The sequence below is a fragment of the Plectropomus leopardus genome, chromosome 11, assembly GCF_008729295.1.
Source record: "Plectropomus leopardus isolate mb chromosome 11, YSFRI_Pleo_2.0, whole genome shotgun sequence".
Taxonomy (NCBI): domain Eukaryota; kingdom Metazoa; phylum Chordata; class Actinopteri; order Perciformes; family Serranidae; genus Plectropomus; species Plectropomus leopardus.
Genome location: NC_056473.1, coordinates 29,283,714 through 29,309,405, shown reverse-complemented (window position 1 = coordinate 29,309,405; position 25,692 = coordinate 29,283,714). Strand labels below are relative to the sequence as shown.

Sequence of the window (25,692 nt, the reverse complement as noted above, 5' to 3'; positions counted from 1 at the left end):
GCATGGGTTCACTGTGGTTACACTGAATTTCTAGTGCTACTATTTACAGCATGTAATAGTTTCAAAACATTCCCAGAAACATTTACAACCACACATGCAGTATGTAATCAACTTCATTACTGTCCTTTTGAATATTCAGTTTGCTACACAAAATTAATTAAATTATTATAGGAATAGTTTGACATTTGACAGAATGAGAATATCCACTTTCTTATGTAAGTTCACAAAATCTGCCAAACAGTACCAATAAGTCACCATGCCCAAATAGCGTTGAACAAACTCCTGTAAAACCACTTGTAACGCCCTTTAGTTACACACACAGAGTAATCCCCAATTTTACACACACAGCGCCGCTCGCGGTCTGAGTCCCCTTGTTTTTTTTGCTTGTTTTTCCTTTCCTTCCCTTCACTGACGCCGATGAGAACAGACAGGCTACTGCCAAGAGCCAGCAATAAGTGTTAAAAAAAACTACATGAAAGTGGGTAAAAGCTATTTTTGTTGTAAGGTATCGATTCTGAGAAGTATCCACATCGTGAGGAGTTGTTTTGGGTTGTGAACATCGCCGTTTATTCTGTTTTTTTGTCGAGGGAAAACTCCGGTGAGTAGAAGCTATTAGCGTTTAGCATAGCATGCTAACGGCTGCCGACTATGGCTAGTTACTCACTAAATACATGAATATATCATTAGTTATGTTGTTATGTTTCTTAGAAGACGGTTTAAAACCAACCGGAGATATATAAGAGTTTGTTGAATGTGAGAACGTGGGTTTATTTTGTACTTCTGTGTAGAAAGTGTGCTAATTGAACAGTTGCTATTGTAAAATGCTAGCTAAAGCTACGAAGCTAACGGAGCTGATGTTGTGAGCTAAAACACGCAGCAGTGCGCAGCTGAGTATTACTGACAGACAGTTACTTGATTCGTTTTTCTCAAACATGATTTAGATGTGATTCAGTCCATGATTTATGTGCACTATGTGGTGGTAAAGGCTTAAAACAGTTAAAAATAGTTAAAAACAATTCATATACACCATTTGTATGTGTTGGCTGTTAAAAGTTCATTTTATAGCTGTAAATGATACATTGTCAAATTTGAGTGGTTCACATTCATTGATTTAAGAAAAGAAAGAATAAATACTGTACAGTTGATTTAAAAAAATGTTTGGAAAGAGATAAATAATGGATCTAAAAAACTGCTGCTCTATGCAGGTTGGTTTTTTTGGATGTATGAGTGATTCTGATGGCGAGCCAGAGCCCGGACCAGCGAGACCTGGAGCAGGGACCCGACTTACATACGTGGAGGGTGTACGACGGGGACAGCTTCATCGAGCATCTGGAGAGATCATATCACATCATACAGGTAAGAGACAAAAATCACACTACCCGGGTAGATGAATGATACACACTGACTCTGGACAAACTGGACACTGATTTGGACTTTTGACTGTTTTTGGACTTATTCATTTACCATTTTGGGCCCATTTTTCTATTTTATTTGCACTTTGAATATTATATCTCTTTATTGTGAATTTGTTCTATGGTTATTTACAACTGAGGTCGTTATTGGTAAAATGATGGTGAATTCTGAGTAATAACTTTTTTTTTGAAATACCAAGGAGTACACAGTCAGTCATAGCTGATCTATTTAATTTGTTGAAATTGAAGAGTGGCTTTCCTGCCAATAAATATATTCTTGTTACTTTTTTTCTTTCCAAACCGTTGTCCTTGTCACATCTATCCTCCCTGAGCGAAACTATATCTTCTGATCTAGCCCAAATTACAGTACGTGACATCAATGTTAGTACATGTGCACTAGGTAATGTCACATAGAACGTGTTACACACTTGTTGTTTTTACACCTTGGTTTTTGTTAGATTACTCAATCATGTTAGTTAGTCAGCTTTAGGCTCTGGTAAGCAGATTTTCATCCTGGCTCGTGTACACTATTCTGATGCTCCACTTGTATAAAGCTCAAAATGATTTGAATGTCATGTTAAAGAGGAGATACAGCCCACTACTGAATTCCTCAAGTGTATGTATGTGTCCTCTGAGTCTGTCTCTCTGTCCTCTATTACCATAATTCACTCCCATTCCCATGGTCCTGGGGGTAAAGCAATGCAGCCTCTGCATACTAAACTGTATTTCCAGGATTTTTCCAATGATTACAAAGGGCAGTATGAAGGAAAATGATGCCTGGGATGAGCACCCCTGCAGTTAGGTGAAGGGTGCTACAAGAAAGCATAAGTGCACATTTAAGTTCATTATCTGTTTTCTTATGCATGTGTGAAGAGAAGGTGAGAGCAGTGTAGGGTAGAGACAGGAAGATAGTGTGCGGAAAGTAATGCACCAAAATCTGTATATTTCTCATGTTCATCATAAGCCAGCACTTAGTATATAACCCATGTATTTGGGAAGGCTGTGATCACATGAGCTGACAGGAGTAAAGAAAGAAGCGGTTTATAAGGATGCAGTTCAGGGGGGTGTATGTGACACAAAACACAAAATCACCCAGGAGACGGCTGTTTGAAACTGTGTCAACTTTGAGTGAACTCTCTGTCATTTGAGGGTATGTCGTCACCGTATTTCTATCCTAAAACCTAACTGCAGTGACTTCACTTGTCTAATCTAACCTAACCTAAATCTACCTCTACATTAAGTATATAATGTCATTCATGGGGCACTAATTTGTAGGCTATCATACAACATATCCTCATTTAATGGTTTGTGGTTCTACAAAAATGCACACACTTCAGATGCTGTGATGTCCTGTGAAACAGCATCCCCAAAATTATGTTACGTACCAAACATAAAATGTTACCTCACAGTCTTCCCAAATACTCTGTTTATACCAATACCTTCTCATCCCAAGTAGTAACATATCACTGCTTTGTCAGTGCACTTCAGCATCTACTAATTACGTTCAAGGTATCCTTCTGCTTCTGCTGCAGACAGTCTGGAAATGCCACTGTTGATGCTGGGATGTCAACAAAAGCACATGATAACCAACACAGGCAAGTGCATATGGTAACCAATGCGGGCACGTACACATGGTAATCAATGCTGGGAAACAAAGGCATGGATGGTTAGATTTAGGTAAACAAGACACAGGGTTAGGTGTAGAAAAAAACATCACATTCAGATGGGAAGCAACCTATCCACCTCCTCTACCACCCACTCTATAGGGACCTTTATGCTCCTTACATTAAGTCATTACTTGCAGGATTTCAACCTGACGCCATCCAGCAGTGTATCATGTGCATAATGCAGGTTACGTCCAGGCATGGTCTCAGCTGCCGTCTCCCGTTTGCATGTTATACTGCTGCGGCAGGTCTGTCAAGCCCAGGAAGTGCAGCAAATCTGCGGCATATCATGCAGCTGTGAAAGGTGGCTTTTGGTATCTTATGCTGAAATCACTGCAAAAGCAGCAGCAATTGACAACTTTGAAATTCGAATGGGCTGTTCATGCAAAACTTACTGGCTCATGATTACATGGGAAACATGCAGATTTTGGTGCATTACTTTTCACTGGAAAATGTACGAAGAGTGCTTCGGAACAACCTGCTTATGAAGAGTTGCACTTGCATTTTCCTAGGTGATCATCTGAACCGTTGTAAGAGGATAGACTGAGCCAGTGATCTACACAGCTCAAATCTTTTACATTCTGCAGAGCCAGTTGTGCCGGTTGCCATATGGAAATTCATGTGGCCTTTCACATTAATAGACAATTCACAGAACTAAAGGTATACATTACAAAACTGAAAATACAAGCAGCTAAACTGTAGACTTGTTGAGTGTAAGGTGAATCAAAGTAAAATTAAATATGTTGTTTGAACAAATCACTGACTTTGGGGGTGAACCAACAGGTGCCTTCGATGTTCTGGTGACTGAGCTCACAGCTGGTCCTGAAAACCTCTAATCAGGCAACATAAGTGAAAACAGCAGTGCAGGTGTTCAGCTGGCATGTAGGACCAATTTCTGCACATGTGTGCAACAGACTGCTTGGTATGGTTGAAGAATAGACCTTTTCACAGCAGACAGTTTGGCTTGTAATAGTAGGAAAAGTGCAAGTGTGACTGATGACATTAAAAACTGTGTTCCATTTAGGTGAGCTAGAGTCGGAGTTTATATTGTGCATCCATGAAGATGGATGATAAAACATTCTACTATCATGTTGTCGCTGTAATACACACTACATATGCTATATATTTCACTGTTAAAACTAGAATCTAGGGATGAACTCTTTAGGCCAGTAGTTTGATACATAAATTCAGGGTATCTGCTGTTGATACCAAGTGCCAGTGGGATCATTTGGATTAGCCATGCAAGCAACATAGCTCTGGTGATGGAAGTGTAGGTCACCGCTTTGGTTCAGACTGAAATGTCTTAACATAGATTACCATGTAATCTTGCAATGTATCCTCATACAACAGATATTGTGATATCTTGCAAATAAACATAATACTTTGTATGCGAATAAGTGTGCATGCACTGCAATGCAATACAATGCACAACCACTGGTATGACTGTAGTCTCTTTGTCCTTTTATTTAAGGTTAACATGAAGTGATTGATTTGTAAATAAATGTAACTGGTAGCAGAAACATTTCATTTTCTAAAGACACTGACAAAGAAACTGTATTTAATGTAGATCAGCCAGGTCATGGCTGATACTCAATCCATATAATCAGATATTGTGATACTTGGATCAGAGAATCTCTACTTGAGTCCACTTTTGCTGTTTAATTCCATTGTTTGATATGTCGGCAGCATAATATGAGCAGCTCAGATAATGTGTGCAATATAAACTCATTAAAAAGTGCAGTCAGTAATATTCTAGTCTCTTTGCACAAAACGGCCATCATTTATGAGTGGGTGCTCAAAAGAGTGTTGAATCAGCTACATCAGCTTGCATAACATCAAATGTTTACCTTCTATTTTTAAGTTTGTGCTCTATTTTCTTCTTTGCTGTATCATCTCACCATTGATGCTGCAATGTCCCAGTTTCTCCACAGGGAACACACAAGTTTCTTCTTATTTTTACAAGCAAAACAGGGAACCACAAAGAGTCTGCATACTGACATGAGACAGAATCAAAGCAGAGAATGAGCAGCAATCGGAGGTGTTGTTGATGCCGCTTTTGCACAGTCCTCCACCTGTCCATTCATCTGTTTATCCATTCATCTTTTCATCCACTACCTCTTGCCTGTCCCTTTGGTACTGTCATGCCCAGCAATGTGCTCATGATGCAGAAGTGGGAGGAGAGGTGGGAGGTTCATGCAAACAAGGCAGCACACTGAGAATAGATGTCTGCAATATACTCGCAACCTCCTGCCTGAAGTGCACTTATAATAGAGTCATTTCAACAAGTACAGTAAATGACATCATAATTTGCAAAGTAATTGTAAAAAAAAAAAAAAGGTAATCAGATTCTGACGGAGTTTTTAGGCGAATTACTGACATTGATATTTGAGAGCTACAAAAAAACTAATTAACTGATTAAATCATTTAAAGCATTTTTGATGACAATCCCTTAAGTTTGATTATGAAAGAATTATCATGACAAGCACTGAGTGGGGCATTTTACTGTGAAAAATGTTATACTCCTCCAACATGATCTTACAGAAATCTGTGAAATGAAAGACAGAAAGATAGTGTTTTTGATTAAAGTATTATGTTTGTTGCGTAACGAACATAAGTACGTTGTAAAGTAATGTGACTACATTACATAACATGACTTAACCAGGTAAAAGATGTAAGTACTTCAGATTAAAATAATTTATTTTAGATTTACACAGAACATGAACAGTAATCTCCTTAGTGAAAGTCCTGTGTGTATTTGACCCATCCACCACCCAAGCATGGCACCTTGCTGACTTTCACTCTTTATACTACATCCTTCTTTACTCCTGTGGGTGCATTGGTCACATGGACGCAGCCTCTTAATTACATGGAGAGCTTCTCACCACCACTTTGCTCTGTGCTGTTTTAAAGCCTGGCATACACTTGGGCTGTCTCAGACGAAAGATAACCATCATGACAAAAAAGTCGCGATATCTTTGGCTGGGGCTCTAAAATGGTTGTCCTACGTCAGACAGTGAAAGAGGTTCAAGGATGACCGTTGTTATGTTCTTGCAATCAAAGACAGCCTGGGATAAAATTCTTACAGTGTAAAAAAATGGGATGAGAATCTCATTATGTGACTGTTGTTACAGCCTAACCAACCAATAGAAATGCAGCATGAAATGACGCACGCACTGATCAGCACAACAACTCAGCTCAACTCTTACCACTAGAGCAGTGTAGATGGATAACGCATGATATTTTTTCTTGCACACTGACATCGATGGACATAGGTCAACAGACGTAGGTCGATGGATGTAGGTAGTAGCCTCAAATTTCAGAGGTGATACCATCGCACAGTCTACATACATCAAACCTGATGTTGTACCTAATTCTATCAATATCCATGTCACACAGTGTGGCCTTCATTAAACTTTTAAGATTGCAAAAATCAGTCAGCGGGAGGCTTTAAAACATGAAGCATTTGTATTCATACACAGCTTTCAAGCACTACTGACAAGGTTTAAGTATGCACATTAACTAAAATGTAAATCTGAACTACGTCCCCCAGAGAAGACTGTGTACATACAGTCAGTCTGTCCATGCACATATAGCACATACTATGCAACTCTTTGGTGCTGCTTCCTATAGAGGATCTCCCTGAGTTCCTGTTTTATTCAGGGGTTTCCAGCATGCTCTCTGTCATCAGTCAGCTAGTCCCTGTGGATTCAGCTTTATCCAGTTAAGTTCTGAGATCTGGTGGACAGCTGAAAGCCACTGGGAACTCAAAGTCTAGAGCAGCTCTCTGATTTGCCAGCAGATGTGAAAAATTCATGATCTCATCTACATAAGTCAATCTATTCTCAACGTTGTTGATAGCAAGTTCTAAAAATACTCTGGCCTCTCTGTGCCTTTTAGGTGCTAAAAACATCCATGAAAAAAATATTGTAGATGAATAAATCATCATTTTGCCCACATTGTCTTCTTTAACGCCCATCTTTCCACGCATTCACTTTATGTTCAATAGCAAAGCATTTTGTGTTACTGGCATTATTTTAGGGTATCTAGCTGATGTTTATGCATCTTTTTCCACCCACAAACAAGTCAGTAACTCACTGACAGGAAGAAGAGAATAGATCTCCATAGTGGGACCATTAGCATGCCTGAGCAATTACAGTGTGTGCGTGTGTTTGTGCACATTTTTGTGTACATCATAGTTGATGCTCGTTGGAGTCCCAATGGTGGTGATGTGGTTGCAGAGTAAGTGATCTTGTTACTTGCTACTATTTCAGCTAAGTGCTTCTTACTGGTGGGATGCTCATCCCTAACCCCCTTTATTGCTCTCTTTCCTTCGGTATTCTCTCTGACACACACACGCATACACTCAGAAAAAAAAATCAGAATCTAGTATTTTGACACAGACCATGTTTTACAAGTGTTCAAAGATTTGAGACTCTCTTAAGCAATTAAAAGTTGATATGTTGACTTTCATACTTAAGGTTTGTGTCCACTTTACAATAAATGTTTAACTGAATGAGATAATTAGGTCTCTTGCTAGCTGAATGTGGTATCCTTAGTGATCTGTTAAAATAGGAATGAGGAGATAAACAGCACAAAGCAACAGAGTGTAGGAGTGTATTCAAATCAGCCGTAGCTGAACACCTACATGTCTGTATAAGCAGAATGAACAAAAAGCCTAACTGTAAATGACAACATTTATGATTAGGGCGTCCAATTACTTCTCTGCAGCCCCCTCTCTCAATCAAACTCCATCACACTGATACATTATACGTTATTTGAGATACATTTGTTGTTTATGTTAAAAACGTGTTCCCTCTAAAGTGTGACCTTAGGAGGAAAGGTTCGTGGTGTTACAGATCAGAGGTCAATAGAGTGAGCGAGAAGAGCAAAGAGCTGAAGCGATAGAACTGTGTTTTTTTTTATTTCATATATCTCTGCTTGACCACAAAGGTCTAACTCTATGAGTGTCCTTGCCAAAACTAACAAAAGAATTAAAGTTACATGAGGCAACACAGACTATAAGCCAATTCCTTCAGTTCATAATTCCTTAAACTTCATGTACTGTTATTTCCCTTTTTAATCCTTTCAGTTATTATCAAATAATTGTAATTATCAAATTCCAAACATGATTCATGTGCTTTGAATGTCTGAGCAGTGAAGACCTTGGTTTGAGTAATCTGCAGGTTTTTAATAAGTATGTAAATGTTGGGCAAACACCTACAACATATTCAATCATAAGAATGACTTTTACAAATAACAAGAACAAAAAAACCTTATACTTTGGGTCGACGGTGACAACTGTGTGCCCTTACTAGTATTGGAGTGTGCATATACTGCCAACTTAAATTTAGTTTGAAGTGAGATAATAATATTACTTCAAATTGTCAGGGTCATCCTGGACAGGACTGCATTAAAAAAATCAGCACACTTCTGAAGGGAAAAGCTTCTCAGAGAGTTTAGTTGACCTTGTTTTAATATGCTATTTTAAAAGACTGTGTAGTGAAATAACTCAATTTAAAATATAAATATTATGGGTTTTTTTTGTTTTTTTTTTATCAATTTCTAAAACGTCAAGTGGCGGATGGCTTGACTGCATTTTGGCAAACAACAGCTCACTTGCCCACAGTGTTATGTGGTGCTGCTGTTGCACTTTGCTGCTCTGTGTTGTCTGTGCAGTCAGTGTTCTCTTTCCATGCTACGTTTGTCAGTTTTTTTTGGGGGGGGTGGTTTCATTTCATGAGAAAATAGATGTGTAGTGTGAGAGTGTATGAAGTGTCAGTTTTGTGATTCTCACAGTTATATATCTCATCTGGCTTGGGAACCTCCAAAAGGAGCTGGAAAAGGCAATGCCTTGTGTCTTGTGGATGACGGACGGATGGATGGACTCTCTCCTGCTTTGCTTCTGACAAGTCATTACTTTGCCACTTACACAGGCATTTTATTATGCTATTATTATTATTAATATTATTATTATTATTGCATTATAAGATAAAGATTCACATCATTTTTACTCTCAGCAAATCATTCAGTGACCTCTGGTGCCCTGTGTGGAAGCATCCGCATTTGTTGTGTTTTCTACACTCATTTTTTCCCTTTAATTTTTTATCAGTCTGTAGTTCTACTATGTATCCTTGTGTGTTTTCATAAATTATGTACAATATATTTTCAGGTTACTACAGGTATTTTGCAGGAAAAATGCTTTTAGTTTGCCATTTTAATCTTTAATCAGTATGAGCCTGTGGTGCAATCCAGTTTATTCTATTGGGTATAGAATAACGCCATTCACGCATAAATGAGAGCAATCCAAAAGACTGGGTATGTGCCATCAGGATGAAAAACTTGTAAGCAACACTCAATTTTGACAGCCAAGGACATTTAGAGCCGAATAGATTTAAACACTTTGGACTCTGAACTGATTTGCCCCACAGACTGAGATGTTGTAAACCATATAAAGTTATGTAAAAACTGAAAAATGAAATTATACCTACAGTATTACAATAAATGAAAAAAAAAGAAAAATTGCTGCAAATTGTTCATTAGTAGGTCGGGTTTAGGTCAGGGTTATGGCTGTACATTCATATGGGAAGCAAACACTGGGCTCCAGGGTGACAGTCCGGGGTTTGTTGGACCCATCCACCACCCCTCCCACCCACCCTATAGGGACCAGCTCTTTATATGGCATCATTACTAGCGGAGTTTCAACCTGGCACCGTCCAGTGGCATATCATACAGCTTTGACAGGTTCTGTCTGACAATGTTATCAGCTGATGCCGCCCGTCCAAGTATCATACTTCCACGACAGGTACTGCGAAAGGTTTCATCTGGCCGTGTTGCAATCTGACACCTCTCTCTTTTCTTGCAACTCATACCATCCTCTGTGGCTGCGATTGTGCTTACGTTGAAAACAATGGAAGCACCTATTGCTCAGTACTTTAAGTACATTAACGTAGAAGTGAAAAGGCGTCTTATAGCACAAAAAACATGTCTCTGAACTTTCTGGGTTTCAGATCAGCCCTTTGCACCAGGTTATAGACGAACAAAATTTCAACTTAGAAAATACAGCCTGTGGCAAAGCTGCTCAACCTTTACAGAGACACTTTTGGGCTTCACATGTTTTCAGGAGGCTCATCCTGCTCTGAGCACCCACAGCAGCCATCACAAGAAGAGTACAAAATATCCACAGAGCAACACACACCTTTCCAAAAGTGCTTGGCAGGAGCTTTCCGCAAATTGCCTTCAAGAGCTCAAGAGGGATGAATTAGGTGGACAAATTGGCACCATATGCAGCCTGAGGGCGTCTCTCTGTTGGATCATGTCTAGCGTCTGTCGATGAGTTAAATTACATCCAAGATTCACACTGTTTTCACTAATGCCCCTTAATTTTTCAACGGGGCCCAGATTCCTCAGTGATCTGTGTGATCTCTGGGACCATGAATCTCAATGACTGACAATGATGTCACCATCAGCATAAACACTGTCTCAGGACTCCGTCTGGTTGGTTTTATCTAGAACCGTGTCATCATGGAGGCACTGTGCAGTTCACTGAAATTGAACTGTCATGCCATTGTATTTGTACCACACGCAGCCTCAGACAGAATATTATCCCAAACATCAGTCAGACTCCCCATCAGTGCTGCTTTATAGTCTCACTGTTGGCTCAGCTATCTCCCATCAGGAGAGTCTTGTTCCTGTCCTCCCTGCATTGTCGTACTTTCAGCCACAAGACAACAAGGGAAATCTTGTTGAATGGCCTTAATATAGGTCTATATACTTGTTGGAACATTTTCTTCTCAGTTTCCTTCACTGATTCAGGAAGGGTAATCGACAGGGGCAACATAAGAGACGGTATGAGGGTTATCGCAGGTCAAACAGCAAAGTGTCTCTGCAGGGCATCTCTTGTAGGCTGTGAAGATATATAGATACATTTTTTCTTCTTTGAGCACAACAAAGATTGTGATAACAAATAGGCACCACGTGTTTCAGTGTGTTTCGCACAAATGAATTCCCGGAACGATCAAGTAGAGACAGATATTTGGTTAAATTTAAATCATCCCAGCACTGAGCTGAGTGGAAGCACAACACAGACATTACATTAAAATTGTGTGTTGTACTAATGAGCTGTAACTCAGTTAGTTCAAGTTGCTCTCGGCTGCAGCTGTTTCTAAAACACAGACCAGTGTTGCTAGATTGGTTTGATGTTTTCCAACCTAATAATTGCTGAAGAAAATCCACTCAAATTGTTTTTAAAAATCGCATATGTTATCTTTCATAAACAAGAAACTGAATTCATAAACACAGCAACAGTACTCTTGTTAATCAGAGTTTTTCAATACCACATAAGAGTTAAAACGTTCACAAGTGCACTGGAATGAAGGTTGGTGTCTTCATTGTTCAATGTAATTATCAAGCTGTTTTCCATTTTTGCCCTCTGCTTAAAAAATAAAGAAAAAATAATGGTAGAGCTAACGTAACACACACACACACATACACACACACACACAGAGTGAAGAGGGAGAGACCAAGAGAAAGAGAGGGAGAGAGATGATGAAGAAAGAGAATAGTACATATGATCCCATGCTATCCAAAAGCCAAACAAATAATGATGTAATGTTGTCAGCATTGGCCAAGAGCTTTCTGTTACAATGAAAACTGAGATTTGCAAAAACATTACAGCTTGTGTTTTTATAGAGTAAGCCACAGGTGGGTGATGGTATCTCATCTCTCCTCTCATCAGAATGAATAAACATTACGTCATATCAGAGTTATGCTGAGTGATTGCATGTGTTTCCATAACTAAAACCGCCCAATCTGGCAAAACTAGCAAGAACCTAGGGTGATGTTTTTTTTTGTTTGTTTTTTTCAGTTTGCATTTCATTAAGGCCCAAAGTTGCGCACTTAAGTAACAGGATGTGTACAAGACATCGTTACAGTCTGTGAGTCAGATCCATCCCCTTGGTCCTCCACAGCTCCAACCTCTCATCCAAATATGGCCACATTTGGCTAAAAAAAAAAAACAAGGATGGTGATGGCTGAAATTCCAAAATTCAAGGCTTCAAAATTTTAAAATGACAGTACATAAACCAGTGGGTGCTACTTCCATTATTTATGCAGTCTACAATAGTTGCCTACCCCAAGTGGGGTAGCGGGCAGTAGCATAGGTCAGCCAGTCACCAGAGAGGCACTCATACACATCTCCACCCTGAAAAATACCAAACTCACTCTGAGTTTGTTTGGAAAGCAGGTGACTATCATAAAACACACAAAAAATGCTGCCTGGAGTTTCTTGGTGATGTTACAATTGAAGCTGCCAGATTGTGCTGCAGCTGCTGGTAAAATTGGATCTAAGAGACTGGAAATGAGACACCTGCAAAGCCGCAGGAATCGGAGAGTGATAGAAGCTGCAAAAGCTGAGGACACAAAGAGCACTGCAGAAAGCAAAATAACCACCCCAGATAAATTAATTTTAGTAGGGACTGAATGATCTTTATAAGGTCAGGATGAAAGGCTTAAAGTTCAGCTCAAAATATTCAAAAAACACTAGCCCGTTCTCATTCGGAAGTCATCAAAAACCACCACTTTAACAGTACTTTTGGTTTAAAATCCTGGCACCAAAAGCCCCCTTTCACATCTACATTATACGCTACTAGATAGTGTCAGCTGAGAATGTGACTGGACAGAAACATTTGCCATGTTATTATACTCCCTCGGACAGCCAACGTATCATGCTGCATTCGTCTGGATGGTGTCAGGTTGAAATGCTGCCAGTAACGATGTAATATAAGGAGCACAAAGGTCCCTCAAACAAACCCCAGACTTTCATGTGGGAATGTTTGCTGAATGTGAGGTTTTCTTTTTCTACACCTTACCATGTGCCTCTTTTGTCAAACCTAACCATCCATGCCAGCATATGCTTTTTTTGACCTTCTGGCATTGGTGTTGCCTTAACATACCAAGTGCAGCGTAATATCACCATGTGCATTTGATGACATCCATTAGTGGCATCCTGGAACATCAACAGCAAATGCAGATGGATACCATGAGCGTAATATGTAAACACAGAAGTCCACTGCAATGTTGCAATATGTAATAACCTATTATTATTATTAGAGTGTTTTGGTGTGAGCTGCCGAGTGTATTGGCCGTGGAGATGTCTGCCTTTTCAACAATAAAATGGGACTAGATGGCATTCAGCATGTGATGCTCAAAAACTCAACTGCAATGTCTCTTTCCAGAAATCATGACCATGTTGAACAACACAACATACCTTGGTGTAAGCAGTTTGATGTAGGAATTATTTTCTCTCTACTCGAGTACACATGCCAACCATGCAGGAGGAAGAATGAATCTACTCATGGTCTTTCAATGAGTGCAGCTACTAAGTGTTTGGGAAAAAAACTAAGCAACATCATCCACATACACACTCACAGACACGTGGATGCTTTGCCTTTTGGCATCTCAGCCCCCACGGGGTCCTATGTCCGTGTTGGCCTCACTGAAGATGTGTGTTGTCAGAGCTCTTCATAGGTCTATCAATCACAGCGGTCTGTTGGGAGAGCTCACAGCACAGGTGAGAGGTGGGGATAAAAGGCCTGAGGGGGGATCTGTGTGTGTGCTTACACCTGCCTGCCTCATTCAATCACCCTCTGAAACATTTGCTCGTATCCCACACTCACTATTAATCAATCAATGGTATATATAGAAATATTTATTAATAACATCTGGATGGACAATTTACACAGTCTGCCTTAAGTTCATAATACATCTTGTGTTTACACTTCGATTAGTACCTCACAACAGAAGAGTTTTAAAAATGACACACAAAAAAATGATGCATGCACTGTACCTAAAAACACAGAGGAAATTGACATTGTTATCTGTGACAGTGTCCAATACAAAGACATAAACAATACTGGTATTCATCAGAATTTCAAAAAACAAACACTGGCTTATTAAAACGACAGCAAGGTGTGGTCTAAATAAAAAGCGTAAAGTCCCATTGCAGTTGGATAGGGCTGCTGAAAGTGTGTCTCCAGAGTGGAAACAATGCAGTCACTCATTTTGTGGCAAAGGAAAGACTGTTCGGTACTCACAACATGATTCTGAAAGATCGTCTACATGATTTGTTGGATTTACAATGACAAAGCCATCTATTACAAAGGCACAAATATTTATCCACTGGATTGAAAGAGTTAGCCATAAAACAAGGCTTTCTGGGGAGTGCAGTCCTGCATCTGCGATCATTGTGCAACTGTCAGAGAATATTCTGTTTTGTATTAACTGGGTTTCATTTTCTTGGATTTCTCTCAGTTATGATAACATTATATTCACCGGAGTGCTTGCTGAGATTTGGAAATGCGTCAACATTACCGGGAAGTCAGACTACCAGGCAGTTTGTAAACAAGACAATATTTTATCCAGAATATCTAAACCACTTTATTTGGAGGCCAAACCTCCAAAAGAAAGTACCTCGGACACTGACAAAAAGGTTTCAATACATTAGTAAACTATTACTATAAAATGAAAGGATGTTTCACAGCCTCTAGCAGCAGCTTCAGACCGTTTACTTCTAACGTCACTCAGCGCATGAGTTAATTACATTAATTCATCAACACACCTTAAATTAATATGACAACTTTTACCAATCTATTTGTTTTTATTGTCTCTTTTGGATGACGCACATTTTTAGAGTCGATCTTTAAGAGCTAGGGTCTAGGTAAATATTCTTAGGTGTTACTTTCAGTTTCAAAGATACTTTACTGAAAATACTTAATGTCTTGTTGGATCAGCCGGGTTGTCTTTTACATGTTGTCAGTCATTTTCAATTGTGTGTTTTGTCCTCTTTTCTGTGTAACTGCAGAGGCCATACAGAGGAAGGCGGCTGATAATTTCTGACTGATAATCGGTTGTTTGCTAAGAATCAAATATCCGATGAAAGAAAAGGAATTTGTTGTTGGTTCAGGCATGAGTGCTATGTGGTGTTGAGATTTTTCTTCCACTGGTGGGTACTCAGACATGTTACAACACTTTATTTTGTAGCCTAAATACGTTCTATAATTTATCAGTTATATGATATTTTGTTATCACTGTCATCAACATATATAGTAATCAAGTTGGAATAAACCACAATTGTCCTTTGACTTAGAGGCTAAGAATAACACTGAGAATCATTATCAGTCACTCTTACAGATGAGCTTTCAGCAGACTGCCCTTTTGCCAGAAAAATATGTCAGTGTTTCCTTTATTTTGACCACACCCTGTTAACAAAGTATGACAATATAACATGCAGTAAATAAAACACTTTCTGTCCCTTCTTTCTGCTGCTTTACACATTCTTGAAGCAAATCCTCTTCCCATTGCAGGAACTGTTGTGTGAGAAACTCGCCCACAGAGGTAAAACTAAGGCTTACACTAAGAAAATCTCCTTTGTTCATGTCTGCTATGGCGGCCACAGAGTTTAAGCAACACTCAACCACTGCAAGGGAAATTTGAATGTCCGACACAACAACCAAACAAAAGAGCTGAAGCTCTATTGATTCATACAGCAGTGCCTTCTCTGTCGTTTCTAATTCTGTAACCTCACCCTCCTAACTCTTACTGTATCTATGATAGCCTACCACTCACACAAATAACATGTTATAGCTTCATACATTGGCCTAAAAATGAATGATTTTGGTCCACAAACTGCAATTTGTTAAAAAAGCTTGACCTGTTAGATAATCTCACCCATTAATACTGTCAGTAACAAGCCAAAATGACAAATGAAAGCACTGTAGTAGTTCAGTTGGAATGTAGTTAAGTGTCTTTTTTTTGTTTGTTTTTTTTTTTTTTTTTTTTGGTTGTGAAGACACGAGGAAGTAAGAAGTGGGGATTAGCTTTTGCAGTAGTCTTAACACACTAAAGCCTGGTTCAATCTAAAGACACACACCAGTTTGGCTTTTAGCTTATGTTACTACTGTAGTCACTTGTTAGTCACACCTTACACTGCATGTTTTAACATTTTAGTAGGACTACCTGTATATCGATCATGAGTCGTTCTACCACCCTGAGGCTCTCTCTCTGTGTGTGTGTGTGTGTGTGTGTGTGTGTGTGTGTGTGAGTATAAGGGTCTGTGAGTGGTCATGGCGATGGTGGTGTCTTCAGGGAATTGGTGGATCCTCCTTGGCTTCCACTCCCCGTCGCTCCCTGTCCGACCCACTGGACCACAACAGAGAGAGAGAGAGGAAGAAAGGGGGAGAGAGGAGAAGACGATCAGCTTAGATGCAAACAGAAGTGAAACAAAACTAAGTGTTTTTTTGATTTTGAATATTTTTTTAATTACATCATATATGTAAAAATTGTCCTGATATGAGAGCCAATCTCTTCCATTAATGGAACAAAACTGACACCTCATAGCAGACAATCACATATTGCATTGTACCTAAACAAAAGCTGTTAACCAGGGCACCATCTATGGTCAGCTCGGTGAGGGGCCCTGCGAGGCTGTGCACTGCTGGCAAGAAAAGCAGAGTTTGGGGCTTTTCAATTCATCATCCACCAAAAGCACCAAGTTCCTAAAAAAGCTGAATTTAGATCACCGTTGATTGATTGTTGATTTGCACACATGCTTGTGAGGCATTTCAATAATCTCATCTTGGAACTTGTATTTCGAAGCAGCGAATATGCTTTTGGAAGAGTCAATAATTATCCTAAGCTCCATAATTTTTTCAGTGGATCTAAGATTGAACATTTTTAAGAAATAAGCAAACTTAAAGAAGTATTTCACTGCTGGAAAGATGTCCTTTCCATAAAACTAGGTTGTCTATGCAGCAGACGGATGCAAATACTTTTGAAATTGGTGCTATATGACCAGAGAAAAACAGAACAGGGCTGTGGCATTTGCTTGTACTCAAGTGGTAGAGAACCTACAACTACCAGAATGCACTGCACCGTACTGGACCAATAAACACTCAGGCTAGATGCCTGAAATAAGGTCTGTGGTCAACACAAGCTTAGGAGACTTTCACTTTTTGTTCTATGACATAAAATGCGTCAGTAACTACCCCTCTTATGAACTTTGAAGCTTTTAAAAGTAGTTTTTTAAAGAATGGCTAAATGAGACTACAGAACATCATCACACCGAGACATCATCACACTGAGCCTTCAAGCTCTTTAGAGAACATCTTTAAAATGGAGAAAGTAAAGTATTAAGTGCTGCTCATTGATCTGCAGGATGTCTTCAGTATTTAGTGTCGGTCACCTGCGTTTTGGCAGCACTCAGAGCTTAACACATAACCAGTGTAGATGCATGCATAAAACTGAAGAAAATAATTTTGATGCATAAACATCTTCCTTTATTCATATGATTTGAAATATCATGAATGTGCTCAATAAATTCAAGCAAAGATGCTGATATTTGCGCACAAGTGGGAGTTTTTATCCTGACGATGGCACTTGAGGAAAAGGTCAGGGTGAGCATCCAAAATATGAGAATTCAAAATCCGGGGACATTGACAAGTGTTGGTCAAGTGGACATTTAATAACTCTGAGAGCATCAACAGTCATTTAGAATTGTAAAAACCTCATCATTGTTTGTTTTAAGACTAATATTGTTTTAAGGACAGACCTGGCCCACTGCCTCTTTAGAAACCAGAGGGTGAGTTTACAGATGAGAAAATTAGAGTTTTGAATCCATGATTCTGAAGTGAACAACAGATCGAATAAAGTTATTACAAGTTACAAAAAGTTATTGGGTCACAAAACATTAGGAACAATCTTAGAGCAATCACAAATACATATCTACACATCTAACTTCATACATATCTAAGGAGGAGTTAAGGTGATAACCTGGACCAGCGTGGTGGACACCCCATTCAATAGCTGACAGACAAACCTGCATCATCTTTAAAATGTAAATGATTTTACAAAGTCATGTGAAATCCAATTGAACCTGGTGCAGACCTACAAGTAGCCTATATTTAAACCCAGGCTGAATATGTATGAGCATGGCAAGAGGTGGGGGAACCTGTCACAGTAATTACACACATGGTTCAGGTGTCATGTCACACATGGAGAAGGAGTCTGAGGAAGAGTCGCTGGCTTAAAACATTGCACGGCATTAAAATCCTTCTAACATGAGATACTATGTGGACCTATTTGCTTTTAATTTGCCATGTGTCACATCAGCCATTCAGTGTTTTCTCTGAATGAATCACTGTGAAAGCAAAACTCTGACAGCTTGTCCCATTGACTGTACAGTGATTTACCAACACGTTCTCACATGGTGCCGCTTTGTCAGTGACTTTCTGCGTCTACTTCTGATGTTTTAGATATCCTTCTGCGTCAGCTATTTACGTTTATTTATATTTGACCTGGGGTGCTGTTACCATGATGTCAACAAATGCACATGGTGGGATGACACAGCACGGTCATACAACAGCACATGGGAATCCATCATAATGGTTAGGATTAGGCAACAAAGTCACTGATGGTTAGTTTTAGGTGAAAGAGGCACATGGTAAAGTGTAGGAATAAAAAACGTTTATCAACACGGGTAGCGAACTTCAGACTTCCACATGAAAGTCGGTTGGCTAAACATTTTCTTGCATATATTCTGTGTATGTTGTAATGTGTAGACACAATGTTATTTATCTGCACACATACTTGTGTGATATAGAGAAGAGTATATGCACTACTGAAGTTCCTTCTTTCTACACACTATATATACTATTTATTCTCACTACTTTTATATGTATATTTGTATGTACTCCCTGACTCATGATTGAGTGAATTCAGCTGTTTTTTTGAGTCACGTGATTGTTGACGTGTATTTAAGATGGCAACTCACTAGAAAACTTATGAGTCTGAGTAAGAGTGTTTTTTAGCTCAAAACGTCACTTATTTTCACAGAATAAAATCCTTTAAAATCCTTTAAGGGGAGCTCCCTGGTGTGTTTTTTCACATTTTGGTTTATCTTGGATCCAGCACCCACTAAGTGATGTGCGTGTCTTTTTGAATCTCCGTGGTTGCCAAATTTTGGCATGACAAATTCCAGGTTGTTCTCACAAACTGTGCGTTATCCTACATAAAGTAATCCACCCAAATTTGTATATTTCCTATGTATTTTGAAAGGCTTTTAGATTTTATCTGAATATAAGTTGAAGCGAGCATGTTCCAGCGTGTTTAAGTTCAAGCCAGCCCCTGTGAGTCTGAAAAGACGGGGATATAAGCTTAAAGCTGACTTGCAAACATTAACCTTGCCTGTTGAGAGCGGTCCCTGCAGTATTCTGGCTTTCTGTTATTCCACCACTCATTCATGTGACAAAGTGGAGGCAACTGAGCTTCCTGCTTTCTTCATCTCTTTTACTTTCCACTCAATAGCATCAGAACTGGTTTAAAATGACTCTGGGGAATTCAAGACCAATTGGTAGTTGGTGGTCTTGGCTGTGTGTGTTTGTGTGTGTGTGTGTGTGTGTTTACAGTCCTGGCTGAAGAGTTCAAATTGGTGAATTATTAATGCTCTCAGACTGTGGCCAGAGGGCCAGTGAGACTAACTCCAACACTTCAGAAAAGCCATAGAAGCCTAAAGTGGATAAGAAAACTGTGTGTGTGTGTGTGTGTTTGTGTGTGTGTGTGTGTGTGTGTGTGTGTGTATTTGTCAGAGAGTGAGAAAAAATGAGAGCGCATGCATGCGACACACAGAGGTTGCAAGTGTTGATTGCAAGTGATTACTTGTTGAAAGAAATTAAATTAATTTTACTTTATGTGTGCATATCAGTGTACATTGTGTACTTTAGACACGTGTGCACAGTTGTGTGTGTGTCTTTGCATGTGTGATATATCCAGCGGGCCAGGTTCTTTCAGGACTTCTGTGAGGATCTTTTAAAGAAACACAAATAAGCCATTAGTCTGTATCTCAGGCCCTGCTGCTGTAGTCTTCTGCTGCTGCTAATGGCCTCAGATAAGTGACAGCTATTGGAGAGTATCTGATAAAACCTTAGTGTGTGCGTGTGTGCGTGCGTGCGTGCGTGCGTGCGTGCGTGCGTGCGTGCGTGCGTGCGTGCGTGCGTGCGTGCGTGCGTGTGTTTTGGTGCTATAAAAATGGCCCTAGAGAAAGCAAGAGAGCTCTTGTAGCTTCACCATTGTTGGCAATATCAGGGACACTGACCTCCATCAACACTGCAACTCCTCTTTTAGACACAGTGTGACAGCTAACGCTTCATTTGCTTCGGCAGCTTTATGCACTTCTCAGTAACACACTGAGTGATTATCTGGGAAAAGAGGGGAGAATCCTGGTGTCAAGATGCAACTACCATGTGGACTAATGGTGCAAAAGAGCTCCAACTTTGTCTGCAACCTTCACTGAAACACAACAAAAATTTGAATATTTTTGATTTTGGTTTAAACTTCTAATCACTTCTTTCTTGAGAAGATATTTTTAGAAGATTAGAAGTAATTCCCTCCAGGTGTTTCTGTTATATCACATTTATTAATATGAGCAGACAGATGGATGGACTACCCCAAAAGATAATGAACAAAATGTGGCCTGCAACAGACAAGGTAACTCTGAAAACACACCAAGCAACTGTGAAACGTAGCATGTGGTGAGATAAAGCTGCAGCGGACACTCAGCGGACACCTTTTGATTCTGCGGCGAAGTGCGACCAAACTAAAGTTTGGGAGTTGTGGCCAGAGAATACCAGCAGCCAATCAGTAAAGAGTCCCATGACTGCCTTGACATGTTAAAAAAAAACTACCTCCCACCTGAAATGAATGAACAGAGAACAGAAAAATGGAATTATTGCTGTGAGCCACACTTCACAGTTACTGGGTGTTTCAGTGGGCTTGTTTTTCGCCTAGCCCATTGCTGGGAATGCTTGTTACTATGCGATATCATCACTTGAGTCAGCAGTCGATGACAGTATGAAAAAGTCAATTAAAAAGGGGTTTTCTAACAATTCGAAATCAACACAGCCACAAGAGCATACCGTCATAAATGTGCACACAGAGTATTAGGCTGATGGGTCCAGTAGTACTCCAGATAAGTTACGGGCAGACAGACAGTGATTGAGACTGATGCATGCACACACACTACAGAACGCATGATTCCCTCTGCCTGGTGGACACTTCAATATATAAATTCATGTTAATACTATATATTTTACACTGCATTCGATTAGATACCTACCACCATTTCACCTTTTGGTGTAAACTCTGCTACAGTCATGTTAGCAATATAGCTGTTAACATCCATGTTGGGTACTCAGCGTATCTTGTGTTGAGGTTGTCAGTGAATCCTTAATCTGGCTAATCTCTAATAAGAGTAAATTATAGAATAAATGCAGACACATAATCCCTTTAAATTCTGAATTCTGAAAATGAATTTTAAAACTGGCTTATTATTTAGTTTGCTTATTTTTTCACAAGGGATTTTACACAGCATGAGTTCAAATATCTGTGGTAAATATAATATTTGCAGCAGCTGTCACGGTAAAGCATTAGTATCACAAAGGGAAAGCAGCACACATAGTATATTAAGTAAGTCATCTGGGTGGTGAAATAACCTAAACAGACACTCATTATATGTTTGCTGGGCTGATTTAACATGGAAATGTCATTAGGGTCGCTGAGGAAAATCAGACATGTTCATTAGAGATGGAATCATATTCCTGAGCTCTTCAGCCTTTCTCATAATGAGCATCGTCAGACCTCCTCCGGTAAGAATAATGATGTCTAGAGAGATTTTACGTCAACAGTCCTCATGACGACCTGTGTTAACAGCTAATGAGCTAGCCAGTGTCCATAACATTTACTGAGAAATGCTAAAAATGCCAACAAATCTGTTAGTGTAGCTGAAGTGGATCTTAAAATTCTTCAAGAGCGGAGACACATAGAGCTGGGAGATGCTAATGCGTGTCATAGCTGATGATAGGCGTTACATTTACCCGGACAGCAATCCATTTTGAAGCGTTTTATCTTCCGACTCCTTCAGCTGAATACCAATAGATTTAGCTATGACAACTCAACATGAATTTACATGAATCAGTCTAACATCTGTTTTAGCGTGCTCTGTTTTTTTAATGAGTGTGGGCAGGGAAGTCAGAAATAGAAACAGCTCAGTGAATGTAGCCACCTCTCTGTGTGTTTCTCTCTCTAAACTAGGTGCCTCTGTTGTGGCAATCCCAGCATTTCCGGCCAAGTATACAGAGGGTTATGCTCTAATTTTGTTATGTAATTGTTTTGACTCTTCTTTTGTTTTTCACTGTACTTCAAAATGAAATACATAATGTGGCAACATGAAAGATGGGATTCATTTAGAGTCTCTTTATTTCTATTTCTGAGATTATTTTTGGTCTGAATTAAGATTCTTCAGTTTAGAGAAGCTTTTGTAGTCTCTTCTGTATGTTCTGCACATGAATGGAAATGCCTCATCAAACTGATTACTCCACTTGAACTTTTTCTGTATTTGTTCTTTGAATATTCCTACAAGAGTATGCTTTTACTAAAATACCGTTCCTTCTCAGCCTGATAATTACTCTGAATGGCCAGTTTGTTTTGATTTGAGGTCAGGGTCCAGGCCACTGATTCAGTATATGAACTCAAACCCATTAGCCACATGAAGTGTACATCAAAGGCTTTTTACCTCTCATGCATCAAAAGGCTTTTATTTGTACAGACATAAGCAGTAAATGGCCATTCATGTTGATTTTATATACCTTATTTTTAGTCATGCTTGTGGATTTGGTCCATCACTTTGGTCTAGACTGAAAACTCTCAGTAACTGCTAGATGGAAAGTGTTTAAATTAAAGAGACATTCGTCCTCTTCTGAAGATGAAGACTAACCACGATTGGATGGATTGGCAAAAAACGTTTCACTTGCATTCATGGTCCCCACAAGATGAAACCTACTGACTTGAGCAACAAAGTGGCCCATACCTCTATGAGTGGATGCCAGTGTGCAATGGGTTTCCGTGGATATGACAACATCTCATTCCAGTGGTCTCGCCCCAGGCTCTCTGCCTCGTTGCCTACTCTGCATACCCCAATCACTTCATTATGCCCGACCCTGCACGATAGAAAGAAAAAAGCATGGATAAATGCATGGCATAAAACTTTCTTGGTTTCTCCTGTTATCATTATTCTATCATTTAAGGTCAGTGGCTGAATAGAATAGTTTTTAAATGGTATTTTAAATATTTTTGGCTCAAGAGATCCCAGTTTGGGAATAGCCCCACACCTGCAATGTCAAAGTCTATGCTTGGAAAACAACATGTCCAAAGCCTTTGGCAATGAAACCATACAGCAGTTACCAAATAGGAAAGCAGCAGGACCACTCTGTCAAACTGGGCTCACTCTGCAGAGCAAACATAGCCACCCATATTATTGGGAAATTGAGCCCTATAACAGCAAATAGCCAAGACTGTATGTTCTCAGTCTGATTATTATTTTTTGGATTTTGCATCTGTCCAGAGTAGTTGTTACCCAACAATTTTACCACACTTTTTGTAGGAAACGCACCGATCATAGTCCATGACAGCTATGAGCAGGCTGATCTGGTCGATGTTCTCAGGAGGAACATCAAACACAATGGCTTCATTGTACACTGGGTTCAAAGTGTTACGCTTGGTTGATGTCTTTCTCTTCTTCAGCCTGCGTCCTTCACACATCAGGGACACTTTCACGTACGGATCTGGAGAAAGGTAACATGGCAGATTCCATAAGGATGCTAAAAGGTCTTTATATGAAAAGCCATTAAACAAAATACGTAACTAACAATAATAAGCACTTGAACACCATATGTGTCTTGACTCTACCACCTGTCTTTGGAAGCATTGCTTTGCAGTCAGCACCCACCTGATGCTCCAGTGATGTCCATGGCTTTGAGATTTCTGGCTTTGATCATGGTGATGGTGAGCCTGCCGGCCGTGGGGAGATAGCACAATGAGAACATCAGCTCTCCTAGGTCCACATTGTCCTGTAAAGAAATACATTAAATTTTTTATGTTAATACTGTTCATTCCCCTATTATCAACACTTAGGACAAGAAATATGCCCTTTTTAATGGTGATCTGTGTGGGAAATTAGCTGCAAGGGATTTTATAGTTGCAGCATTGGCCACTGGAGCATAAAGAGTGAGTGGCAGCAGATCAGTGGAATAACAATAACTTGATGGCAGAAAAATGTATTGTGTAGGTGGTACATGCACACGTGCATTAAATAAACACAACTCATGAACCCGCTCATAAAAACAGGTCAAAAAGAAGAGTTTAACTCACTGACTTTACATTGCTTTTTAAGTTAAAAGAGATATTTACTGAGCCACTAAAGTCCCAAAAGGTGATCATTTTTATTTTTTGCACACATTTTATTATTTTGTTGGAACTAATTTATATCTCCTGTTGACTAGGTAATATTTCCTCTAAACAAATTATGATCTCCTTTAAACAGTATATTAGTAGAAACAGTTATTAACCCCTGTCAAGAAAAAGGTTTTATCTCCTGCAAACAAGTTATCTCGTGGAAACAAGTTATTATCTCCTGTAAACGGAATATTATCTTGTGGAAACAAGATATAATCTTGATTGACCAATATAATAACTTTTGGGCACAAGATAATTAACTTTTGCACACCAAACAAACGAACAAACAAAAAACATCAGATATATCAACCACATTTAAAATAAATTGAAAAGACAAAAAACAAAAACAAAACAAAAAACATTTAGCTTGCTAGTTAACAATGAGTGTTACGAATAAGGTTTAAGCAATCAATGAGGTAACAGACAAATCCCTGAACATTGATGGGTAGATTCAACAGCAGGCACATTATGATGCATTTGCACCTCAGACATGGATCATGCTTGTGACACCTCCTGTAGAAAAAACATGGAATCTGCAACATGCAGCAAAAGCATGGCTCATCATTAGTCAGCATCTTTTTTAGTGACGGTTAAGTGTTGTGTTTTTGTTTCCAAATCATTATGTCAACTTGTGGAATCTGCCATTAGGTTGAACTACTCCTGTCTTCCTATGAGAATATCCCCGCTTTCACAGCTCATCTACAGTCAACACATGCTGAGCTCATCTCCCAATTAACACATCTGAAAATAACGTGTGAGGGTGTGAGAGTGAGTGCTGTGTTTATGAGACACAAGCACTAACAAGGTTTCTTACGAGGGAAACTCTGATTTCTAGTTTTACGCTTTCACCCGCACATCGGGCAGACAAATCTCCCTGTTACAAAATCTTAAATAGGAGGTGGAAAGAGTGCACATTTTACTAAATTTTGGATACTGAATCAAAACAACATATTGTGATGACAATTTGGTTCAAGCTGTTTTAGCATCTGCAAATACAAGTCATTAATTCAACAATAGCTTTGTATCAATAACGCTTTACTCAGAATTCAGCTGCTTTATGTTTCACAGACTCAGCTGCAAAGCTGGTTAACACAACAGTCGGATGTGTCCTAATGCATTTTGTCCAATCAGTGATCAATACACAGGATGTTAGTGATTTTGTACTTAGTCTCTGTCTGAAGTAACCAATTAGATAGAAAGCCTGGTTAAAGGTCAGATTCAGATGTACTGGTTCTACTGGAAAATAAATACATCATTTGGACATCAACATGTGCTCCTTC

The 25,692-nt window shown here is 39.3% G+C and overlaps 1 protein-coding gene across 1 annotated transcript in view; it reads right to left on the bottom strand.

The window, feature by feature from the left end:
* Positions 1-15,920: 15,920 nt before the first annotated feature.
* The window catches only part of syt9b (synaptotagmin IXb), a 44,081-nt gene continuing 34,309 nt past the window's right edge, over positions 15,921-25,692 (bottom strand). Inside the window, exons 5-8 of the mRNA XM_042496228.1 lie at positions 23,907-24,027; positions 23,571-23,742; positions 22,989-23,118; positions 15,921-16,270 (exon numbers count right to left, since the gene is read on the bottom strand). Of these exons, the coding sequence (XP_042352162.1) occupies positions 16,193-16,270; positions 22,989-23,118; positions 23,571-23,742; positions 23,907-24,027 (501 nt within the window). The 3' untranslated portion in view covers positions 15,921-16,192. The remainder of the gene's footprint in view (positions 16,271-22,988; positions 23,119-23,570; positions 23,743-23,906; positions 24,028-25,692) is intronic.